Here is a 16,679-nt window from a genome sequence, read left to right on the forward strand (position 1 = left end):
CCAATGGGCCATTCCATATGTTTGCTGTTTCGTCTACCCTGGACGTGACATTTTATTAGCTATTCGATGGTTGTTTCTAGAAAAGTAACGGACGCCTATTCTAGGTGCATCAGGTCTGTCTTTACCCTTGGAATATATCATATCTGATTATCGCTCGAATCTTAATTCCTTTGATTACTATTTTGTCTACTAGCTCAACAGCTGTGTTTTTTCACTACGACACTATACAAAGAATATCTCTCTTTAGCGGTTTTTCCAATTCGAACAATTAGAATTCAAAATTATTTTTGTTGTTTCATATTACTTTTAGATAGAAGTTATTGCAGGATCAGTTACATGTATTAATACTGAATTTGAAACAAATTTGAGGTCCTAGGAAAATTTTCATAAAGAAAAGAAAACACTACAAAATTTTTTTAAGACAAAATGCATACACCCCTTTTTGTGCCCCAGTTAATATTGACATGTAACACTTCGGTAAAATTCTTGACTATAAGTAGTTCACTATCAGAAGAAATTTTTACCTCTCCTTGATAAAGGAAATCTTACTGTCATTTCAGTAATCAAATTGTGATTTATCAACGGTAATCAGTGATTTTAAACACCCCTTTGTATTAGAAAGATGTCGGAACACCTAGGCTTTAGTCACGTATAATGGTATGAGTGGGTAATTATTCTATATACAGGGGCAACTGGACTTCTGTATGTATATATATATACATATAGCCTAGCTGGCCGAGTGGTCTAGGGTGCTGGACTTCGTGCAGGCGGTGTTGCCATAGATGTCACAGCGGTACGAGTTCGAGTCCCGCGGAGGGAACGACCAAAAATTTGCATCGCAAATTTGATAGTTCTAACATCGTTGAGAATTTTTCAGACCTTTCTATAAGTTTACGTTATCCTCCCTGTATCAATTTGATCCGATGGAGCAGTGTAGCGAATAGAGTCGTCACATTCTGAGACGTTTTATATATATATATATATATTTGCATAAAATGGGTAAAATTTTCGAATTGGCTTCTTGTAGAAATGATAATCTAAAGACGAAGATCGACCTTTTTGTATTTAACTTGAAACGGACAGTCGGAACCCTGATCTGAGATTCTCGTAACAATTACTGAGGTTTTATTCTGCCCTTAATTTGATGTGATTATTGATATTTTACTAACATACATCTGTAACGGTTGCTTCCATTATTTTAAATACCGCGCTCTGTCAAGTCCGTTAGACAAGTGAAATCGTTATAAGAGTGCTATCGAATGCGATACCGCGGCTGGTACTGTTGTGAGCTTTGTCAATGACACCGTGCTCTACCGTAACATTTGGCTCTTACCTCGAAAAACTCATATCGTTAAACTAGAATGATGGTAATAAATGCATAATACATGGAGCGTTATATCCTATGGCTGTACATTTATATACATTACAGAAATGTGAATAAAATGGTAAGTGTAAATCGAATAAATACCACCTAACTAAATGTTACAAACCCTGTCAGTGTTGACATTTATCTTCATTTCAGTCTGGTGGATACTTATTAGTGCACTATATATGATTGTCAAGACACGACTTACGCCGTGTTCTATTCTTACAATTTTACGTTAAGGAGTTGGATCGCATACCTTCTTTCCTAGCCCGCTAAATTTACTTTCCCTGGTCCCTTTACAATTAAGGTAAAAGAGTTATCAAGGGAACCAAGGTTATAGCGGTAATCAACAGAATATAATCCAGGGACAAAGACCAGACATGGAAAACAGACATACACAACAAAGAACATAAAGTAACTAAAATCATACATACAAAGTAACAAAAGCAAATGAGCAACTCGGACTCCACTAAAAACTGGGAGCATGGACCAGGTGCACCGGTAGGGTGAGCATCCTCTGCTTTTCTAGAAACACCCGCCGAGTTGCTCATAAAAAGTCAAGTCCGGGGTAGACAAACGAGGAAATGAAAACTATGGCCCGTTGAATAAATCAGTTTTCATGGTGCAGATGTATACACCATAACGATCCACGAGTTCATGATGACGACCATAAAACTTATGTAGTGATGACTTCAATCTTGTAGCAACATAATCCTGTTCCAGAAGCCTATTTGTTAGAGCGCGATACAAAAAGTCTGCGTAGTTTCGGCAAGCTCTGGCATAACGTATGAGTTGTGATATGAACACTCCATACGCAGGTGCTGAAGGGATGCTGCCACAGATGAAAGGAAAGTTGAAAATTCTGAATGAAAAGTCATCACGTTTGTCGTAAAGTTTGGTCAATAGTTTTCCTTTACCATCGATTTCTAAGTGTAGATCAAGATATGAGGCTGACTTCACAGTGTCTGTAGTATCCTTTATCTCAAGTTCTTTTGGGTTGATGCGATGTATCAAATCCCCGAAATTAGGATTGTTTAAAGATAATACGTCATCTATATAGCGGAAACTGAGATTGAAGGATCTAGCCAAACGATATTCTTTCTTTCTGATCAGATCAGCTATAAAGTCAGCCTCATAAGAGTGAAGGAATAGGTCAGCAAGTAAAGGAGCACAATTTGTTCCCATTGGAATGCCGATCGTTTGTTGAAAAACACGTCCACCACACTGGACAAATATGTTGTCGATTAAAAATTCCAGCATTTTGTAAACATCTTCCTCTGTATATTTGGAAGATGATTTGGAATTATTTCTTACAAAGTATGAGGAATCTCTACCAAGAACTTTATATTTGTATCTAGGTGTACCATCTTTTTTGGAAAAACAAAAAAAATATTGTAAACATTGTATAATGTTTTTAAGTCGGGGTTTTAACTGAGTATCGGGAATAGAAGTATACAGTGTTGAAAAATTATAGGTTTTAATGCTATTACATTCAGATAATTGATTGCCTTGAACTAATTGTCTCCAAAAGATCTTTCGAATTTTTCATGATACACATTGAATTAGTACCACTACGGGAGTAACACGTGTTGTGGAAGGATGCAGACTCTCTTTGACAGTTGTGAGTATAGAAGTTAATAGTTTTGGAAGAGGTTTGGTGGTACATTTTGCAGATCCAGCTATGACACGTTGTTTGTATGGATTCTTGCGGAGTTTAGGAATCCAGTACATAGACGGTAAATCACAATCATCGTCCTTGGTAGAGAGACAAAAAGAGGATAGCACAGATTTATGGTTTTCCACAATCTCTTCTTTGGAAAGTGGAAAGTACATATTTGTCATGTATAGTAGACAAGGTTTTTGCTACATCGGGGTCTTTGAAAACGGATGTAATCTTGGCACTCATTGATCTACTTAAAACTTTCATTCGTTTCAAAATTAAAGACCTCACGGCCTTTAACCACTCTGACAGAGAATCAATGTCTACTTGTTCTCGTTTTATCAATTTTCTTTCATAGTCCTCGACGGCATCCATATGAAATTTAAAGGTATAATTCCACTTTATGGAGCGTGGTTCACGGTACTTGGGACCTTCAGAAAGGATATTACGCAGAGATTCGTTTTCGATGATGGTTAAATCTCCCGTAACAACGTGACCAGAAGGACCATATTTGAATGGAGAGGTTTTTCAAGAACAGTCAGGTGGTTTAGCCTTGAAGTCCTCAATCTCGAGGTTCTGCAATAGCCTTTTGTAATTGAAAATTTTTGATGCAATGGGTGAAGTATAGGAATATGAAATAATTGGTATGGATTTGTCTTTGAAATAGAATTTTGTTGGTAACGTTTTTGTGATGGAGGATGTTAGCCAAATTAATTGCATCTATACCTTTGTTGACAAACGGTAGTGGAAGAAATGATCGTTTTTCTTCATCTTGACTTTTCAAACAAACTGGTGTAAAGAGTCTGTGGAAACCAATATCCAAAATGATGGTAACAAGTCTGTATAATGATGAGGTTGGGTCAGAAACAGAAGTGTCATGACTTGTTTTGTAAAGAGAGTGTAGTAGAGTGAGAGGTATAGAATAAGTTTGGTTCTAATCTGATGAAGTCCAAGAGGTTTTTGTATGAAAGGAAGGAGACCATCTATGGAGACATCATGTAACTTAGGTGACGTATAGTGGCGATCGCCATGACTCCTTTCCCGTCTTGGATTTTTGTCAAATAAATTCATCACATTTATGCCATTGTTATATTGACTTGAAAGGTTTCCTATACTTTTGATGTTGTCATTGCATCCGTAAGGTATTGCAGTACCTTGTCTGCGTATCCAGTACTCCTCTCTTTCCTTACGATAGTTTTTACTAAGAACGGAACTGTTGGTAGGATGGTAAATTTGTTCTAAAATACGAACTTTCATGGAGAGGATTGAATGATCTTGTTGATTAAAGTGTTGATAAACTGTCGGGAATTTGGTGGTGTTAATTCCAGAACGATGACCGCACATTCTTTTGTTTAATCGTTCTTGCGTTTCTCCGACATATACTAACCACATAAGTTGCATTCTAATCCATATATTAAGTTTGTTGATTTGCAACTTAAGTCATCGTGACTCCTTATATGGAAGGTTTTGTTTGTAAGGAAACTGGAGAAGTAAGAGTCGGTTATAAGAATGTTGCATGTTTTGCAATTTTTAATACCACATTTTGATATGGTACAATGTGGTTCGTCATCGTTGTAGTCAAATATATCATTTAAAGTGATGGAACATGGTTTGATAATTTTGAAATAGTCAGAAATTTTGTACTGGAATAGATGGTCTGCAGACTGATCGTGTGATTGGGTACTTTCAGTTGAATTGGTCGGGGCACTTTCCACACCAGATGTGAGTTTGCTAAGAGTCCCATCTGGGGATACCACATAATTACAAGACAACAGAGTCAAGTGTCGTTGAGTACTCTATGTGCAAGGCAAAGGAACAACTTCGACGAGATGGTTTGATTAATAGAAGGTAAATTTCACATATGGTTATTTCACATAATTTAAAAAAAGCAATTATACTTCTGGGTTTTACTCCCAGAAGTATAATTGCTTTTTCTTTAAATTATGTGAAATAACCAAACCAAATTAAAGAATAAACTAGTAGGCAAACATTACTTTTCTAAAAAGCAAAAGCGTTTGGTCTTAAAAATTAACATTTCCAAATAAATATCAGAAATCTTTCAGTTCATTTATCGTATGTTTCCTCTTACATGTATCTGCTAAAAAATCTCTCTTTTTTGTCTTAAAATTCTTTGGTTTTTAATTGTAAAGCTACAACATTGAGAACATGATAATTTGGCTTTAAGATCTAAATGAAGTTTTCATAATTTATTTAACGACCTTCATAAACGTTTTCCATGGACACTATTTTATTCATCTGAATAATTAGTTTCAACATATTTATTCAGAAAAATAGACATATAATATGTAATACAAAGCAATTTATATATCTGACAGGATCTGGAAACAAGCCTCAAGGCTTTTACAAGTCCATCACCTGCAATGTAGACGAAAATATAATACAAAGATTGCATGCTACTAATAATGTAAGTTAATACTGTTACCGGTTTGTTGAAAAATAAGTGGTGAAGAGTTTCTGAATAATTCATTACACTTGTAATCGTTATATAAGTCGCAGCTACATGTAATACATGTGTGTATGCAGATTGATTTTAAACAGTTTCTCAGAAATGTTTATGCATGTAAATTCATTGGTTATAGGCCTGGCCTACAAGGTACTGGAAACACCAATTAAAGCTGATTAAATGTGTCCATTAACTAAGAGCAAAGACCTACCTTTTCATTGTCAATAAAGGCCTTCTTTATGATTTTTATAGACGATCTTCGAAGGAATTTGTGCTGCTGCGTATTTAATATTTTTTCCAAATCAGTTAAAGACAAGCATGGAAAATCATTCCGACGAACCATCCATGGAAAAGAAGGACGGACACTCCGTGAAACAGACGAGTCAATTGTGTGTGCACGAGGTCTAAATATAGTCCACGCGTGCTTGTCATTTTCAGCTAAGACGTCTCCAGAATACATGGACCTCCAATTCGCCATATTTGAATAATAAAATGTATTTGCGTGATTTAATGGTACATGTAAAATATACTATTAACGTTTGGTACGTCGTATTTAATTGTACCATCAATCAATCGCATCCACTGAAGCTAAGATAAAATCCTTGTCCCATCATATCTTAATTTCTAATGTTAAGGCATTAGACTGTATAAAAGGACACGTGTGCTTTACATCTAATTAAAAATCTTTACAATTTATGAACATGCATGTACTACATGTACATGTATAACCGAAATTAGAGCGATGAAATATGTTTTAATACGGACTGATAATTTTAAGTATTTGGCAATTTAGAATTTATAGATGCATTTACGGGACTCACTGAATGCATGATTAATGTTGTTTACGCTACTGCATACCTAAGAGACATTAAAATCATTGACATAAACGTGCCCACTTGGCAATCCGGCGGGAAATTTCTCAAATTTAAGTATAATGGGACTACAGAACAATTATATGTGAGTGTTCATAACTACTCATTTCAAGTCGAGTTTAAATAGGTCTTTAGTTTCTAAAAAATGCAGGATGATTTGATAAAAGCTGCCAAAATGTTATCTAAGTCTTGTTTTATGAGTATTACCAATACCAATATTTGAATTAAAATACAGGTCATAATAGCTTGCTATGGTGTCTACATACTAGATGTAGTCGGGCTGCTTGTTAAGGGGAGCCTTGTAGTATGAACTTAACCAATGTGACACATTGCTGAAAAGTTAAAAGAAGATCAATGAAGTTTGTATCTTTAAAATCATTTGAATGAAATATTTGTTATAACCCGTATTGTGTATCAACGCCAACACAGCAAAACAGTACTTAGCTCTCTTGGGAACGTTTGAAAGTCTCGCATATCACTTGGGTTTTCATTACCTGTAACTCGAATTTGCACGGGTATCTTGACTACATGTACATAAGCTGCTATGATGCTACATTTGGTTACAATTGCTGCGAAGAAGGACTACATATGATTACAACAACTGTGCTGATTCTTGGTATTGGCATGCAAGCTTTACTTACTCTTTTACTAGTAAAAGTCCTTGGATGAAAGTTTGCTTCAGTCCTGCAAAGTTTCCGATGAAAATTCTCTCTTCTCGTTGTCAAATCGCCATCACTACAGGACAGGATGTTGTTCATATCGCGTAGAGACTTAATCATAGATTCATCAAAACTGCTGTGTGTAAATTCTCTTAACTCTCTCGTGGGGCGATCCTGCTGCGGTGGTACGTACAGACTAAAGCATCGTTGTCTCCTTATATGGCGGCGATTCATCTCGAAGGACACTTTAAGCTTAGAATTCTAATAAATTATGGATGTTTCGAACAATGAAAATTTTTCAACCGTCTAACCCATCTTCTGTATTCTGCACAATTGACGTTATTAAACTGTCATTATGGTGAATTATTTTGATCCGTCATTATTTGTCACTCTATCCTTTACATTTATTCCAATTTTCTACCATCCGCCATGCTGCTTGGTCCCAATTTATTAAACAACAAACCAATTTTATTACTATTTGAGTGTATGTCAATGTGTTGTTATTCCCACAATAACAATAGGCCAGAAGGCTGATATTCAGATATAGTAATGTAGAGATTATATGCATGTTTTAATGTATTATTGGATTTTGGAATTAACCCCAGATCTGAAAACTAATATTTAATGAAGTTACATGTGGCTAGCCGTGAATTCTTCAGATTTCAGAAAACGCTACCGTAACGCAAAATCATATACATTTACATATATGCAGTGAAATTGATTAAAAACTATTGATAAAGAAATGAATTATGTAATTGTATCTTCTTACGTTCACCTTTTATATCCTTCGTGGAGTTTTGTTACAACTTTAGTGGTAAGTTTCCCCTTAATTTCGTTTTAAAGAGATAGGAAAACAAAACATCACAGCCTTCGTTGAACAGGGGTAACAGTTAATTCAGATTTATCTTTGCGAAATTGCCGTAAGGTTTTATATTGTGGTTTGAAAAAACGCCATTCTTCAGTAATGATTGCATGCTTCGTTTATAGTGAATTCGGTCAATTTTAAACTGTATTTTTAAAGATATCGCAAATTTCTATATTTTTTTGTCGCTAACCTTGTACACTCTTAATTGGATCAAAGGAGGCCGAAAGTTGATCTTCGAAAAGTTTGGTTACAATATATTGTAAAAATTGAAAAACGCTTGAATGGTCCGCCTTGACCCCCACCTCTCCCCATTTTCATAATTTGTGGATCCGTCACTAAGAACATGAATCATATTGTTTCGTAGAATTCCCATCTTCCATATCTTTTTTGGAACGTTAAATGTGATACATTCAACATTATGACCGTATGAACATTTGGTGGTTTTTGTAATTACAATCCAGTTTTGTTAAGTTTGTAATAAATAATAATAATAATGATATTGCAGAAGTAACCCATTTGCATTACACAGAATTTTTTAATTGTTTGAAAAGGAGATGTTTGTAAAAATTGATCTACATGTAAAATATCAGGGATGTAGCGTTCCGGTAGTACCTTTAAGCACAATTATCAAAGGGAGCTAACTCAATTTCTACATTTAAACTATTATATATTATTCCATGGTTTTACTGCAGGCACAAACAAAAAATTGTTAAACAATTTTGTATGCCTGCATATACATGTACACACACAAATGTGTTTCACGTATTTTCATAAATTTTCAAATTCATAAGGGGACTTTACAGTAATATTCAATGATTGTAAAACAATATTGTACATACAAGTATGTAATAGTAAAAAGTTTCAAATTAGAAAAAAAATAAATTTTTGGTCGTATATATAATTTTTATATTAATGACTTAATGACCTGTTCATCATAATTTAACCTGAATTTTCCTTGTAATTTACAGAGATGAGATGATTGTTTACCTACTAGAAATAATCACGAGTAAAGTTGACATGAACAATGGCCAATAGGATGATATTGATATTGCTGCAACGATAAATATAAAATATAGTACATTAAAATAGTTCTATTAATTTCACATATCTAACTATTTCATCATTACAACTCATTCATAACTGATTTCTTCTTTTTTTATTTGTCATTTTATATGATTATTATTTTTGTACTTGTCTCTGCAGTTTACAATAATTGTCATATTGTGTAAATATGTTTTGTTTACAGTAGCATAATTAATGCTTCTGCAGTAAAGAATTCGTTCATTATTTTAACTAATGCACGTGAACTAATGCATCGTGATATAAGTACAATTTGTAAAAAAACTAATGGTTTGTGTTTGCACTAGCTTTGGTTGTTGTGCTATCAATTTGACAAAAAAGTAATGACAAAGCCACATACATCCAGGTAACGTGGATATTTTCACGGTCACTAACTACAGGTGAGAGTAATACCCTTCGACAATATCCTCTTCTTTTTTTCAGTGTTTGAATTACGATAATCCTTCGTTTTGTATTTATTTGTTTGTCTTATATTAGTGTGTTTGTTTGTTATTTTTATTTGTTTTATTCTTCTTCGTTTTCTTAAAGCTCTAGTTAAATTTTGTTTATAAATTAAACACGTGTACTTCTTAAATCAATTTCAGAGTATGATCTACTGTTGAATACATGTACTTTATACCAATAATACATTAAATGTGTCACCGATCCATGCGATCAATCCGTGTTCAGAACCCGGAAATCTATACAATGATCTTAAACCGCGTATCCATATATATGTTAAAATGAATAATTCATGGTTGCCCAAAGATAGTGGTTGAATTAGTTTTGTTCTTTTATTTTTAGAGCTTCTTTTAAGAATGTACGTGTTTTATTAAAAGGATTAAGTTCCTGTCTGTAAGAATCATGCAAAATCTGAAAAATGTGATACACCCCAAAAAAGGCTACATATTTTTATTTTTGTAATTAAATTGTCTTATGGGTCTTAATCTGTCTGCTCTTAGGAGATACTCATCATTGAAAATCCAATAGATTCTATTGTATTTGAGTGTCATTTACAGAGTTATCTCCCTTAATTTTAAAAATTACAATGCATTCTATATAATTTTTATCTCCTAAGAACACGGCTTATATGAAAAACTGAATGTTAATTTCTGTCTACTGTGGCAATTTAAACACAATATCAAAAAAAATATGTAGGCCTTTCACCCATGAATCACAATTTGCATGATTCTTGAGATTAGTCTCACAGCATACAAGGGATAAACATGATTGGGCTTATAATTACTACTGACCAACTGAATTTCATTAGAGACTTATTTTCGCTTCTTTCGAAACCAGAAAAATCGTTGAAATATATTGTCGCAAATAAGTACTTAACTATTAATTAGTTGTTAGACAGAATAATGCAGTTTGGTGAAAAAAATACGAAGGAGCAATTGGACGTACAATATACTTGTATTTCTTCAGACTTCTACAACACTGAAAAATAATAACCCAGGACAAGATTTAATACATCCACGGCCCAACTTCATTCCACTGAATAAATGCCATGAGCAGATCAGTAACAGTGGAATCTGGCGTAGATCTGAGAGGGAATTAAACTAATAACTTAAACCGATGAGTAAAAGACCGTGTTTGTCTAATGAAGTTATGATATTCAAATTTATAAAATGTTTGCATTGACACTGACCACTGGTAACATTTAAACTAAATCAAAATAACCCGGTGGCTATTGTATTCCCATATTATTTTCGAATCAAGCTGAATTATACATATTATTCTTTCCAAATAATGTACATAATGGTGCATGATTGTTTGAGAATGGTCATTCAGCTCTCCAATATTAAATAATGATGCATGATTATTACTATCAGTCTGCCATAAATACTCTGCGATACAGTGCCCCAACACCAGAACCTTCTCACTGATAATCCATTTACAGATCATCTCGGTAAGTATATTTTTAAAGTGGCTCTCAATTGAGTAATTTTATTACTTTTAATTTATTTATGATTTTTTGTTGTTATTTTAAATGAGAGATGAGACGTCAATAAACTGTTGTCTTGTCTATGCAGCGAAACACAATACTTTTTTTTCTGCAGCAGCCGGCGTTTTAGTTTGTATTGTCACTTACATTTAATAAGGAATTTTTTTCTGTCTATGGACGAGTAAGATCTTCCTTGGAACTGTATAAATCATTTTGATAACAAATGTTTGTTACAAAAATTCTTAAAAGCTAATGTTAAAAACAATTTCATCCCTTTGTAGATATACCAACACTGTTCAACTATAGTAACACATCGTCCATATGTTCAAATTTAACATGTATTTTCAAAACTTTCTGAACATCGAAATGTATTGAACGATTTTCCAAAAACTGCATTTTTTTCACGTGCACTAATCTTGAAAATACCAAGATTACATATACATGTATGTTCTATTTAAATGTATTTGTTCGTGCTTTAATCTAGTCATAAGCGTCTTCCATTCGATAGAAATCGTAATATAGGCTAAGCGTCGTTTTACATGTATGTAATAAGTTAAATGTTTTCATTCTAAATTATTATAGTTTCAAAAATAAAAACTTCACATTTTGTTGTTGTATATATCTTTTTGTGAATTTATGAAATAAATTTTGCAACGATTTTATCGCAATCCCGATGAACATTAAACATAGTGTTGCCATTGACAATTCGATCGAAGTTTAGAATATCAAATTATTAAGTTTTGGATTAATTTTTAAAGTCTTTGTAGTTTTTTTATAATGAGGTTTTATTATTACTTATTTGCAGTCATCATGAAAGCTTTTGTCTCTGGGTTGTTACTCGTTTGTACAGTTCTCTATCTTGCCAAGGCTAATTTAAGTTGTAAATCGGCGTGCGCCAAGGATTACTTTGCTTGTACACAGGCTTATCATTGTATAGAGAGATTTGACGATATGGATAGATGTCTTGAATATTGCAATGAACGATCAGCAGAATGCGAAAAAGCATGTGAAGTCAATGATATTCTCCGAGGCGAGAAATGACATTCGTATGAATAATAGCCATAATTGAATATTGCTTCCAAGGAGTATGTATTCTAGTTTTCATGTCAATACCATACATACATTTTTGCTTTGTTTAAATTTCATGTTCATATACGTTAACAGCTAAAAAATGTATATAGAAAAAATAAATGTGTAGCAATAAAATAAAACTTACTCAAATGCAAATTTCATTTTGTTTATATTTACTATCCTATAATCCAGAATAAAACACACTTTTTACAGCAATGCTGTATTGGTCAATATAGTCCATTTTTGTAAGTTCAAATTGGAATGTTGCACGCATAATTTTTATAAGGCTTATTACTTTCACTGATTTGATATAGCGTCCAGACTCTTGAATACTGCACTAAAATTATAGTGCTCAACGTTATGATTCTATGTAACATTGCTCATAGCTATATACATTTTAACACTTTAAATTATCAATCTCTTAAGGAACATACCAACATGTAAGTTGAATTCGGTTTGCTCAATATTAAACACTTTTACGTGAATTATTGTATACGATGAGATCAACTATTGAATCATTGTAAGGTGCTTCTAGCGCCTCCTGTATTTTCTCCTTACTAGAATGTATTAATTTATCATAGTTCTCTGACTTTGCATTTATTTCGTTTTTACTTTGCAAAAATGAATCAGTTTCTTTTGTGTTTATATCACAATCATCACCATCTTCTTCCATATTGTCATGTACATGCATATCTGCTACATCTAAAGATTGGACATATTTTTCTATAATGTGATTGAGATTACTTTTGAAGCTCAAATTTTTCGTATCCAGCGACAGAGCGTCTTTCGATTTAAAAAGTACGTTTCGAAAAACCCACGGAAGAAAACCACCCGCCAGAGTCGCAAGCATTTGGTTAGTACCAGATATTTGATACTCATCACCAAAGGCTAGGACAATAAAAACAACGAAAATAAGAAAAACGCAAATACATAGGAATCGCCAGGTTGCCCTCACAAGGTTATATACTAACGGACCTGGTACCCCGACTGTATCCATATAACAAGAAGCGGAGAAAAACTTCTCTGTAAGGTAAGGTTTGTCGTTCTGATCTAAAAACAAAATCAATCTTGGTACCTGCCACTTTATAACACCACTCTTCACCAAAAGTTTGACATTTTCTGATTCATTTATTTCTTTGTTTGTTTCCTCTAGGTCATCAGAGTCTATTTCCAGTTGAAATGCAATGTTTTTTTGTTCACCAGGAGTAAGACTTGCAACTTTTTCAACTTTGTCTCTAAGTTTATCAACAACTAGTCTGTTCATAAGCTTGTTAAACGCCAAATATTTGTCAGAAATGCCGTTAAAACAGTCTCTAGCGTACAATACCAACATGAAGATTAACGAAATATACTTCAGAACAGCCGACGCATTCATAACTATTCCGATTATAGTGTAAATAAAAATATCAGTGAAAAACAATATTATTTCCATGGCTAGAAGTACAAACGAAAAAACAGTGAACAAACACGCAACGAGAACAATTAATTGCAGGACTCTATTTTTCATAGACACTACCTGAGGTCGCTCCACAGTCTCGTTGTATGATATAACGTCTATGTAAAATAGGTCATAAACCGATTTCTTAAGATGCATACAACTAATGCAAAATGATCGACTAAAGCAAGCGCCACCGTACGGCACCATATACGCGAAAAAATGAATCAATAGTCGTACAACTACATTTACTGTAGGTAAGCAATAAAATGTTATAACTAAAAGAATGAAAGGTAGGACAAGCACGGCATATAGTCCGAAGAAAATAAATCCGAATACACCGCATATTTCGAAAGGCAGCATAAGTATTAAAACCGACCAGCGTAGAGCTTTTGAACGAGACATGTCGCGCATGTCTCTTAAACATTTTCGCATTAAAAATTGTAGTTTTTCCTTCACTTCATGACTAATTATTCCAAAGACCACTCCGTCTAGAACGAAAATTACGTAGCAGACAAGAAAAATGATATGAATAGGCGTTAGTGTATTAGTTAAATTCCACTGGAATGGAAGAGACATGTTTCGTTTCTCTGCCGCTTGTCGTTGTGCATCGATATGAGCTTCTTCAAATCTGTAAAAGAAAACTATGCGTGCAACCCATGGAACCGAAACAACAGCAAGCAATATGATTCTCATTAACATTCTTAAACATTTATACCATGGGAGTTTAGCTTTAATCCCTTTACCGTTTTGGCCCGTGTCACTGGAGGTATCCCTTTCTTGCTTGTTGCAACATTTTCCAAATAAACTCGACTTACAGCACCTGTTAAACTTAGAAGTTTTACGAATGTTACACTTTATGAACATAGAGTAGAACGTTTTAAAGACACTAATTGGTACATAATTAGCAGGTATCAGTTTCCGATGCTGAACATTAAGTTCAAGTTTCTCAACAGTGAAGCTTTTAGTGATACCCATGGGTAACTTCTTAATTTGTTCATAGAAAGCTGGCATAGTCGTCCGAAGATTAGATATGTTGACTCCATTAGTATTGTTTACAGTCCGTGATGGCCTGTTAGTACGAACCACCCTTAGTTTTAACGGTGATGACAACACGTGTTCGTAAACATTTTTGCCGTATTTTTTCCTGTAAATAGACGAAGGGATAAGGTATGGACTAAACATTACTGCTACAACATTAATCACTGTAACACAGAGAAATACAATGTTAATCCAATAGTCATACAGTAAGTCTTCACACACAATCTGTCCATTAACATTCTTGTGACAACAACGGTAGAAAAACTTGGCACGTGAGTTATCGTTCTTGATATGCACATTACAGATGTGTTCATGCTCACTCATACTTCCTCCTTCTGGCCCGGGTTTAAAGTCAGCCAACAGTAAAGCTTGCAGCTTTTCTTCGATGATTGTTGTATTTGCATCTGAAAGACAGTTGTTCGGATATTGCTTAAGACTTACTGTAATATATTCGGTTTCGAATGACAAAGTTGTAAGTGATAGGAAAACAAATTGTGGTCGGAGGTAAAGCAAGCTCCGCCCATGTCGACCAACCGTACGGACATATTCCAGTGGTTGGTATAAATTTCCATTGTATTCATCTAGAGCCATCGGTAGTTTGCCTTGAAAGTTAAGCTTGAGGAAAAGGACCTTTTTACCTTCTTCAAGTAGTAATGAAATTTGTTCTCGAACGGTATCATCAAAAGCTTGAAGCGAACAGTTTTGCATATCATCAAATCCCTGATTGTCCAAATTACAGTTTATAAATCCGACACATAGAAAAGTATAAACTACGCTAAGCTTAACTATTGCGCGATTCATTATTACGACCTTTAGTTAACTGAATAACAAGTTCCGTCTTATCGTGCACCGCTTAACGAATTAAATGAAATTAGTCCATTAAAGTTTTCGCAAGCCTATGTGCATTCAAAGGAACCTGCCGACGTATGCACCCATTATGTTTTAGCAGTCATTTGTGACTGTATTGCAGAAATAAATTCCGTATTGTTTGTATATTAAATGACTGTCAAAAATACTATATCCAAAATTAACTTATACCCGAATTTAAGGCATACGTGTAATCAATGTAATAAGTTGTTAAAATCAATTTTCTTTACGTCTGATACTTCACGTGACTTAAATCGCCCCTCTGTAGGTATTTACTTTATATGCTGCATGATGCACTTGTTGCATTTCACCGTATCCGTTCTTTTTTTCACTTTGGAAATGTTGAAGTAGGAAACAGTAGATTAAAATAAAATATTAGACAATATGGCCCGATGCACGTGGTCTCTACTCATGCCCTGCTAGGTTTCTAGTGGTTAAGTTGTATTATATAAACCATGTTCTGTATTTCAAGAGTATTACTGTATCTATTTATGACATTATTTTACTTCTCATTTTTTTCCTTAATTGTTTTATAATGGTTTCAAGGATCGAAAGAGTTTTTCTTCCTCTTTGTCAATCGTCCCGTTTCATAGCTTAAACATGTAACCTGTTGTCGAGGACCTGTTTAAATAGTTTGATAACACTTCAGTTTTACATCATGAAGATTATATCATTATTCGTTTATCAGGGAGGGCATGCTGAATGACCATCGAGGGGCGCGCACCGTCACGCTTCAGTGGTTTCCTTTAAATTCAACCACGGGAGTGTGTATGACTAGCGCCCCAGGCCTTAGTCCGCCTTTGTTTATATGTTACCCAATCTCCTGAATGCAAGTTAATAAAAAAAATGCAAATTCATAGCTTTGATACCTCGGTATTGAACCCACCACAACATGTAATCGAGTACAGTGCATCGGTAGTTTCGAAGATTTCTACGTGAAGTGTGTTTTCATGCCATGCCGTGCATTCAAGCGGAGTGATACATGTAGTAAATCAGGAAGGGGTAATTTGGTTTGTGAAGAACTGTTTCGGTACTATTTATTAAGCTCACGTTTTACAGCTACATTCCTAGAGACGTTTATGTTTCCCGCACGCACGATACCTAAACGAAGGCTAAACGCTCACAAAACGCACGATAAACGAACGCTTCTATCGTGCGTTTAAACGCACTGTAGACGAACGATGAGAAATAATAATAATTACAAATAATGACGAAAGAAAAAATAGAAAATAAAATTAATGAAAATATAGAGATCAATAACAGCAAAAAAAAAATATGAAAATAACAGCTAAATCAAGGAAATAATTAAAGTACAAAAATGAGCAAACGCTTCTATCGTGCGTTTAAACGATCGCTTCTATCGTGCGTTTAA

The 16,679-nt window shown here is 34.2% G+C and overlaps 2 protein-coding genes and 1 long non-coding RNA gene across 6 annotated transcripts in view; 1 reads left to right on the plus strand and 2 right to left on the minus strand.

Annotated features, from left to right (window-relative positions):
* The window catches only part of LOC148607945 (protein unc-13 homolog D-like), a 29,932-nt gene extending 22,479 nt beyond the window's left edge, over nucleotides 1–7,453 (minus strand). Inside the window, exon 1 of one of the 2 annotated variants that reach the window (XM_088543477.1) lies at nucleotides 7,004–7,453. In XM_088543477.1, coding sequence (XP_088399603.1) covers nucleotides 7,004–7,255 — 252 coding nt within the window. In that variant the 5' untranslated portion in view covers nucleotides 7,256–7,453. Of the gene's footprint in view, nucleotides 1–5,701; nucleotides 5,969–7,003 lie in introns of those variants that run through there. The other variant, XM_088543476.1, reaches the window with a different exon arrangement.
* LOC148607946 (uncharacterized) lies at nucleotides 551–9,624 on the plus strand. Of its 3 annotated transcripts, none has more exons than XR_015914861.1 (3): nucleotides 551–657; nucleotides 4,717–4,874; nucleotides 8,855–9,624. It is a non-coding gene; the product is annotated as an uncharacterized LOC148607946 (long non-coding RNA). The 3 variants fall into 3 exon arrangements; XR_015914862.1 differs by lacking the exon at nucleotides 8,855–9,624 and adding an exon at nucleotides 5,797–5,933; XR_015914863.1 differs by lacking the exon at nucleotides 8,855–9,624 and adding an exon at nucleotides 5,363–5,708.
* Nucleotides 9,625–12,109: 2,485 nt separating this feature from the next.
* On the minus strand, nucleotides 12,110–15,671 carry LOC148607947 (uncharacterized). Its single transcript, XM_088543481.1, has one exon. The coding sequence runs from the start codon at nucleotides 15,239–15,241 to the stop codon at nucleotides 12,431–12,433; it is 2,811 nt and encodes a 936-aa protein (XP_088399607.1). The 5' UTR covers nucleotides 15,242–15,671; the 3' UTR covers nucleotides 12,110–12,430.
* Nucleotides 15,672–16,679: the final 1,008 nt, after the last annotated feature.

Source organism: Perna viridis, chromosome 9 (assembly GCF_037379345.1).
Source record: "Perna viridis isolate PV_CMFRI_1.1 ecotype Kerala chromosome 9, ASM3737934v1, whole genome shotgun sequence".
NCBI lineage: Eukaryota > Metazoa > Mollusca > Bivalvia > Mytilida > Mytilidae > Perna > Perna viridis.